Source organism: Eptatretus burgeri, chromosome 6 (assembly GCF_056783735.1).
Source record: "Eptatretus burgeri isolate ZD-2024b chromosome 6, Ebu_testis_v1, whole genome shotgun sequence".
Lineage (NCBI taxonomy): Eukaryota > Metazoa > Chordata > Myxini > Myxiniformes > Myxinidae > Eptatretus > Eptatretus burgeri.
In genome coordinates this window covers 29,744,369-29,753,509 of record NC_140966.1, presented here as the reverse complement: position 1 = coordinate 29,753,509, position 9,141 = coordinate 29,744,369, and the positions used below count along the sequence as shown (strand labels likewise).

The window sequence follows — 9,141 nt, the reverse complement described above, 5'->3', positions numbered from 1 at the left end:
AAGTTGACCTATTAAACCAGTCGTTATCGATGAGAGGCGAAAGCCCGTTTGACAAAGGAAAGGCGGAAAGGAACCCAGGGTACGTTCCTGAAAAGCGAAGTAAAGTGGAAGATTCTGTGCGAAAGAAATTAGAACTAGTTGCTGGACCAAGCACTGCGGAGAAAACACAAAATACAGCGTCAAAATGTGATGAAAACTGCATGCCCGAGGTGATCAAAGGCCTGAAAGAAAAATACGTTGTTTCGAGCCGTTCAGAGCAAATACGTATACTGAATATTTGCTAGGAATATGAGCATCAGAGGGATGATGAGTGAATTCAGTTGCTCCCAAAGAATGGTGGTGCAAGCCAAAAATTTAGACAAAGAAAATGGTGTGCTATCGTCTCCAAATCCCAAACAGGGTAAAATATTGCCTGACGAAGTGAAATCCACCTTAACCGAATTTTACCGAAGTGATGAAGTCAGCCGAATAATGTCAGGGAAAAGGGACTGTGTGCTGGTCAGGAATGAGCATGGAAAAGACAAAATTTAAAAGCGCCTGGTACTAAACAATCTCAAGGAACTGTTTCAGAAATTCAAAAAGAACCCTGGTTTGAAAGTTGGATTCGCGAAGTTCGCCATGCTCCGTCCCTCGGAGTGTGTCCTGACCAGATCAGGCGGTACACACAGTGTATGTGTATGTACGATACATCAAAATGTGAAACTCATGATGTTTGGTTCCAAAATGCCACAGATAGACAAACTTCCTAGCTATCATCATGTGATAGCACGCATAGTTTGTAACCCAGCACCAACCGGCATGTTATTTCAGAACTTGTGAAAGTTGCCCATCAATTGAAGACTTCAAAACCGAGCTACTGAGTGCTTATGAACTGGAGGATATTGATGAAATTCAGTTTAAACGGTGGACATCCACCGACAGATCTGAACGGAGCTCCATGGTCCTGCCTTTGGAAGAATTAATTCATCAATTCTGTGAACGCGCGTTGAAATTAGTGAGACACGACTTCATTGCCAAGGCTCAATCTCAGTTTCTGAAAAATAAGAAAGACGAAATCGGTGAAGGAGAATTTGTCATTATTGGAGACTTCTCAGAGAACTATTCATTTGTCGTTCAGGATGCGGCCCAAGGATTCCATTGGAACTGCTCTCAAGCGACAATTCACCCCTGGGTTTACTATTTCAAATCGGACGATAGCAAATTAAACCACGATTCGTTCACGATTATATCAGAATGCAATACTCACGACGTTGTCTCAATTCACCTCTTCCAAAGAATGCTCATTGAACACCTGAAATCTAGCTTTAGAAATGTAAAGAAACTTTACTCTTTCTCAGACGTTTGCGCTGGCCAATATAAGAATTGCAAAGCTTTCATAAACTTATGTCGTCACAAATCAGAGTATGGTATTGATGCAGAATGGCATTTTTTGCCACAAGTCATGGCAAGATCCCTTCAGATGGCGTGGGAGGTACAGTCAAAGGAGAAGCAACACGTGAGAGCCTGCGTAAACCTTACGACAGTCAAATTATTTCTCCAAAAGATCTTTTCGCCTTTGCTGAAAATGGTTTGAATGAAATGAAGTTCGGTTACGGGATCCAAGAGGCGTATGACGAGGAAGAACGAAATCTGGAAGAAAGTTTAAAAACGGCCCAAAACATAGCTGCAACTCAAAAACTTCATGCTTTCCTCGCTATTTCTTAAACTGCTCTTCAAGTACGCAAATTCAGCCTTAGCGAGGAAAACCGTATCGAGTCTGCTATTTCAAAATCTACACCAACTTTTCACGGGAAATTCTCAAGTTATGTCACAGTGCACGATGATGGAAAATGGTGGCTTGCCTGCATCATGGAAGCCTTTCAGGACACTCATGAAGTGAAAGTGAATTATCTTCATGCAAACGGGCCCACAAATAGTTTATTTTTTTCCTGACATTGAAGATCGCTGCATTTTAGATATTTCTGATGTACTTCTTTCCGTAGAACCAAAAACTGCTGCAGGTAGAACCGACACAATCAGTAAAAAAGAAACACAGCTGTCAAATAAAACATTGGTTGGCAAAAAATCTTGACTATAATATGCTCGGAAAAACTCTTACTCATACTAGTATCGCTCCCAGTTCTTGCATGTGCATGTGGAAAATTTATGTACAATATACTGATATAGTGTATTGGAAATCTTGTGTTCAAATATTGTGCTATGTATTGTGGCGTATTGTGTGTCCAGCACCAGAGTCCCCAAACAGAAATCTTTGCCATGTGTGAACCCATTGGTATCCCATTTTCATTTATGCTGAGGTGTTGGAGTATATGAAGGGGTATTCTCACACAAAAAAAAAATCGGGACCATTGGTTTGGCTGGGGCACGGGGGCCCAAGGTCAAAGGGTGCCCCAAACTATAACTTTTTGAATTACTGCTTCAGAGTGATTTTACTTAACGCAATTCGAAAGATCTCGCTTTGACGAGAATTTTGATACCAAGATCAGTCACATTGGACCACTACAACCTGTGATTATGGCCACTGGAAGATTGTGAGTCAACCGAGGGCGCCCAAATTTTGGGGGGGGGGGCTAAAATGGGCCCCGATGGGCCCACAGGTCTAAAAGTTTGTATTTTGAGTTTTTTCTCCCAAGTGAATAAATCACCAACATATGGGGAGAAAATGAGGTATTAGTGGCGGGAGGGTGTGTTCACTTGACATGGAATGCCCCAGCTCTCTTCCAAATCTGTCCACAACTTTGAGATATTTTGTTCACAAACAGACAGACAGACAGGGGTGAAAACATAACTTCCATCCACCTTCGGTGGCAAAGATAATAAATGAAAATATATTTGCTCGTCTTCGTTTCAAAAAAAATTTATTGACAAATTGACAACCAGTAGTGTCTGCAAGATTTAAATGCAGCAACAAATTCATTTACAAAAGGGTGCAGTTTGAGCATAAATGCTGAACTCTGAGGCTCACACTAAAATCCACAAAGTACCTTAACTGCAAACTCATTAGTGCAACGTTCAAAGGAAACCCAGTGGAATATCGACTGTGGCTTAAAAAACCCCAAAACAAACGAATAAAAACACCAGACCAATTACTGCTCAAACTTTCACGAAACACAAGTATTCACGTTTTAGAGTAAACACACGAGTCACAGTCCATGTTCATATAAGTGGCAATATGAACAATGCAAGTTATAACAATAGATTCATCGTACAGAAAAGACTTATCATTAATAAGATTAAAAATAACACAAAGTTGTAAAATAAAATGAAAATTGGAAATGGGAATCAAAAAGAGCACCTTTAAAATGCTATTCCTGGAATAGTAATAATAATGAGTTCAGAAAATGTCCAAGGCTAACTTGTCATTGAACCAAGTGTTGTTGATCTCAGCACCATCAGGGAAAGGCAGGTCGGATTGAAGCAAGGCACAGGGAGGAGCCAAACAGCATCCAAATACCCATGGCACTGAGAAATAATAATGGTCATAAATTATCAGTGCCTCGGGCTGGCAGGGTGGCCGAGAGGTACACACTCCTGTCTTTAAGCTGTGTAGCCTGGGTTTGTATCCTGACCCAACTACAAACTGTCATCATTGTGTGTGCCGTCCCTCGGATGGACGTTAAATTGGCTGCACGTCTGCCGGAATTAGTTGGTGGACGCTAAGGATCCCATGGTGTTCTTCACAAAGAGTAGGCGAGTTATCGCTGGCACCCTGAACAAATTCCAAACTTCTACCCTGACTTCCTGAGTCGGAGTGGTAACCCGACCTGGATTGCAGCTTCGTAACTACTTCAGCAGCACCGCCGCTCTGCATAGAGTATGGTACATGATGACGATTGTGATCAGTGCCTCGTTTTGTGCAGCAGGTAGCTGTAAATCAGGCCAGATTTTACAGGCACTGTAGTCTAGCTTTCAGATAAATAGTGGAGTGTTACATTGAAGGTGGAGTTCGTACATTGGAAACAGGTTTACACAAAGCGATTGGTTGGAGAAGGATGGATGAGGAAACATTTCCGGTCAATACGCTGGAACAAGCTAGGATTACTTTTTCTAATGCAAGTACAGTACCAGGAACCCCCCCTCCCCCTTCCCCCTTTTCTCTACAAGAGTGAGGTTCATCAAAGAACAAGCACATGAGTTGACAGTGGGTAGCAGGACGACGATTGGGCACAACCAACAAAAGAAATGAGAGCGAGTGAGAGAGAGGGACAGAGAAGGAGAGAGGAGGGGAGGTAACATTGAAGGTTAGGTTAGGAAGGGTTAATTCAGGTAATAAAGATTATGTGGGTTAATTAATTGAGGTCATGATGGGTTAATTTAGGGTTAATTCAGGTCATCATGGGGGATGACACGAGATGCGTGCTCAAAGCCCTGGAAGGAAAAGTGGGAAAGAACAGCCTCTGGAAGGTGGTGGTTCCACGTTCAGAGTATGAGGAAGACATTTACGCAAGGGTGAGGCACAATGCCTGCAAGCAAGCTCATTGCACAGCAGAAAAGAATACCAGCTGTTGTATGAAACCTCTGCCTTATTTTGTACAACTGAAGGCAGACAACACTGATGAAGAACATGCATCTATATCCATCACAGCACACGTTCACCAACCACTTAGCAAAGCTTTCACAGATTTGGAACAATTGCACAAAATTCACCTGGTTTTTCAAGTTGAGAGAGTGTGCGAGAAACATTTTGGAGTCGACTTACAACCCTTAAAGAGCAGGTTTCGGGTCACCAAACATGTTCTGAAAATTTATCCATATGATTATATGTGCATTAAATAGTTTGATGCAAACTATTGTGGTTGCCTAACTACTGGGAAAATTAATGAAATTTAACTCCGAAGTTGTTATTTCGAGGCTGTTGAAAAAAACAGTCGCGTGCCATATATGGATGGTGACGTCACGTTCTCCAAAACAAAGCGGACGCTCACTCGCTCATTGAAGAAGTGTCCAGTTCAGCAGGCCGTTCTTTCGCTTTTTTTGAGCTTGCAACTGTCTATATTATCCTTTTTATTTTGAATTATTGAAGAACAAAGTTATTTTGATATTTGTACATCATGCCTTGTACGTGCGTCGTCATGTTTTGCGAAAATGGCTGGAAAACAGGTAATCGCTCCCACCGATTCCCGAAGGAATCAAACATTCGCCGGCAGTGGATAAGATTTGTACAAACAAAACGGGCGAATTCCCCCCCCCCCCAAAGAAAACGGGTAAAGAGGACCCTTTGGATAGACTTGTCATATGTGGTGACCATTTCACAGCCGAGGATTACGAAGGCATAAACACATCTGATCACCACTCTGTGAATACGAGTTGTTGGTTGACAAGTTCTCTAGATACTGCTTTGTCACATAAAATCGATTGTTGAGTTTAAGTGAGAAAAACCTTGAAATGTATTCTTAAAGAGAACATGGAAAAACACATAAATAAACTTTCTGAAAAACACAAGCATGAAAAAATTTCTCAACAAATCAACTTATTGTTGATCAAATTACTTTTTAACGGCATCAGCAAATTGGGCTCTTTCATTTCAATTGTAAAAAATTGATCAATCTTACACTTTTTTTTTCTAAAATTGGTAGAATATTTCCCAATGAGACTAAACACGTTTTGGTATTTATATGCCACAACAGTCTCTTGAAAGTTGTGGTTTGTTCTAACTGTTCACTTTCGCTTTGGTCAAGCTCAGCTATCAGAAAGACTTCAACGCCAAGGCTACGGTGTACAATATATTTGGGTCCATTATTGATTCATTCTATTTCTGACTCTTGAGTGACGAGAGGGTTAAAAATTATTATATCAAGTCACAGACGAATCAAACTTTACATTATTTTATGCATCGAACAAGAAAATGAAAATCTACAAACCAATCTGTCTGGTGGAGTCTGTCAGTGTGAACTGCCGGGCAGTCAGTCCTGCCACTTGTACACGAAATAGGCTGTTTTCTGGCACTTGCAAGTGGCTCAAATTTATATGGCTCAGGGCCAGAAACTCCATAGTATAAATAGACCAGAAACTCGTCCTCGGCAATATCGGAATGAAAACGCTCAATTTCATCACCGCTGAAATCAATCTCTGATTCGCATCTCGCCATTGTTCACGAAGTTTTCGGAGAACATGACGTCATAGCATCTTCGGTAAATTCCAGTCTGTTTTTCGATCACTGACAAAAGTTTTGACTTAAAAGTTAATTTGAACATAATTTGAGTTTCAAATGTAAGAAAATAATTGCCCAATGATTATTAACGTGATTACAACCTTCGAATCACTCGAAGTCATCAGCGACCCAAAACCTGCTCTTTAATTACTTTAACCACCTTCATGATGTGCCACAAATGAGAGTAATGGCAGGAAATAGCTGACCCTTAAGAGACAACGTACACAGGTCACCTTTCTCTGAAGAGTTTTGAAAATTGTGTTCAATGGGAAGTTGGCCTTTGGACAACAGCAAAGTTACACACATATGCCTCTTCAACCTCCGTTTCCTGTTCCAACATGAAGCACACAGAGCAAATATACAATACAATATCCCAGTATTACCACTCAAATCAACAATGTTTGTCATGGAGGATTATACACAAAGCAATAAAGTAAAGCGTGTTCACCTTTTCCAATGTTTACATGGCAGGAAGCAAAAACCTTCCAGTGTGAACCGTCTAATCCATTTAAGGAGTTTATCAATGTCATGGATGCTGAAATTTGAGGACTAGCCTATGGACAGCATACGGTGCAACATATTAGCACCACAATCAGCATTTTGACCCCTTGCACTTAACTGATGCAAATAATCCCTGCAGGGAAGTCCATTACAAGGGGAGCGTTCCTTCAATCAGGATTTCCAACGAGAGGAACGTACATTAACCGGACACACAGACGTGCATATACACAGACACACACACACACACACACACACACACACACACACACACACACACACACACACACACACACACACACACACACACACACACACACACACACACACACACAAAAAAAAACATAAATCTGATGACAAAAACGGTAATGTCTACAATGAGGTCCTTTTTCAAATAACCAGCTTACGCCAGTGCAGGACTCTTGAAAGAAACAGTCTGCCATTTGGTGATAGCTCAGCTCATGTAAGCAAATGGGTCTCCGGCCTACAAATGTCCGATCATAAACCCATCGATGCATCAAATTGTGAGGAAGTAAGTGCCTGTGGCAGCTGTTTCATAAATAGCGAAAGAAATGCAGCCCTTGGGACAAAGTGCAAGCTTCGGAGTGGTATCAGAGGATGGATTGACAGCGAGGAGTGTCTGGCTAGTCAGATGCAAGGACGATCACTCCTCGGTCTCTATGTTAACCTGGGTGATCTGTTGAGATACAGATACAGCAAGAGAAGATGGTGGGAATGGAAAAAACAACCGATAAAGATCGAGTAAACAAATATGGGCCTACAAATAAATAGAACAATTTACGCGAGCCAAGCTGGGACTTACTGGTTCGTAGATATTCTTTGGATATGCTCCAGTACCTATGGAAAGCTCATCTTCAGCAGTGGTCTTACGATATACAGGGTTCACAAAGTTGATGCTCTTGCGGTTACGTCGGCGCCACTTCCGCCAGAACAGCAATGCACCGAATGCCAGTATAGCTATCAATGCTGGAAATACAGCGGAAGAGACGTATTATTACACAACAATGAAGACATGTCCAAGTCAAAATGGCTTACACCCAGTGCTGGATTAACCATTAGGCAGACAAGGCATGTGCCTTAGGGACAGCCAAAAATTCGGGCCAAAAATTATTTTCACATTAAATATTTGTCTTTTTTTTGTATTAAATATTTTGTTCTTGAATCAGTTCATCTTTTGTCTGGGGTCCATTTCCATGAGCCCGAGATCGAATTTAAATTTTTCAGGCCAATTCTCTAAAATTTCAAAATGTGCCTTAGGGGCAGCCGAGGCTTAATCCGGCACTGCTTACACCCATCACTTAACTCACCGATTGGAAGCAAAACTGACAGAATCGTTGTTCCAGAGTGCACAGAATCTTGTGAGGTAGCCACTTGTACTGAAGATAGAAAAAGAAACCCACCTCAAAATCGAAACGTCACACATCAGCTTCCAGCTCGATCTTTTATGAAGGTGAATTCATTTTGCAATGGTTACCCCCAACTTCATCCACTCACACATGACTGGAGATTTGGGCCAATGACATGCTAAAGAGCAAGGATTTTGGTCTTAATTCTTACCCTGCTGGGTTGGCTTTTGGAAGTGAGCGAGTTGGCCGTGTGTACTCATTTGAATTGTGATTTGCTCTTTGAGGCTTGGAGATTCAATGGAATTTGGCACTGTGGAATGGAATGAAAGACAAATGTCACAATGGCTACAAAGCAGTATGTACTCTCCTTTGGTGATGTAATATAAAGAAAGCAAATTCAATCGTTGGGGTCAGTGCCACAAAAAAAAAGTGACATACTTACACTGGAATGAAGAGACAGGTCCTGGCTGGCAGCGCAGGCCGTCAATGCGCAACTGTGCACCGTCAGGACACACACAGGTGTACTTAGCCGATCGGGCAGTGATCTGTGGAGCTGGCAAGCAAAGGAACTCACAGCCACCATTCGCCAACCCTGCATTTGAACACCAATCTGTGCCTGAAAAAGGAATGATTCATAGGACAGACAATGTGTCTGAGGACTCTATGTCAAATTGTATTTAACGACGACAATAATAACTAGAAGGGCACTCAGTGGAGCGCATACTTCCGCCACGTAATACCTGATCCACAAGAACATATCGGGCCCAATACATTTTTGATGCCATATGTCGTTTTTAGCCTTACCTCTCAATGGTGAAGAATCACTTGAAAATTTCTCATAGTCAGATCTGGATCTTCACCAAAATCGAATCAATTCTTCCTTGTCACACACCCGACCTGTTCACCAAGTTTCCTCCTAACCCGTCGACAACTTTTTGAGATATTGTGCTATATGTCGTTTTTGGCGCTATCTCTCAATGGTGAAGAATCACTTAAAAAACTCCAGTAGTCGGATCTGGATCTGGATCTTCACCAAAATCTAAAATCAGTTCGTCCTTGTCACACACCCAACCTGTCCACAAAATTTAATCCGGAACCGTCCACAACTTTTTGAGATATCCTGTA

General features: G+C 41.7%; 1 protein-coding gene and 1 long non-coding RNA gene across 3 annotated transcripts in view; one reads left to right on the top strand and one right to left on the bottom strand.

Annotated features, from left to right (window-relative positions):
• Positions 1 to 9,141, top strand: part of LOC147024468 (uncharacterized) — an 80,282-nt gene that overhangs the window by 51,801 nt on the left and 19,340 nt on the right. The window lies entirely within an intron of this gene.
• The window catches only part of LOC147024466 (very low-density lipoprotein receptor-like), a 46,866-nt gene continuing 40,566 nt past the window's right edge, over positions 2,842 to 9,141 (bottom strand). Inside the window, exons 15-19 of one of the 2 annotated variants that reach the window (XM_085884430.1) lie at positions 8,459 to 8,632; positions 8,228 to 8,326; positions 7,978 to 8,046; positions 7,473 to 7,636; positions 2,842 to 7,346 (exon numbers count right to left, since the gene is read on the bottom strand). In XM_085884430.1, coding sequence (XP_085740556.1) covers positions 7,314 to 7,346; positions 7,473 to 7,636; positions 7,978 to 8,046; positions 8,228 to 8,326; positions 8,459 to 8,632 — 539 coding nt within the window. In that variant the 3' untranslated portion in view covers positions 2,842 to 7,313. The remainder of the gene's footprint in view (positions 7,347 to 7,472; positions 7,637 to 7,977; positions 8,047 to 8,227; positions 8,327 to 8,458; positions 8,633 to 9,141) is intronic. The other variant, XM_085884429.1, reaches the window with a different exon arrangement.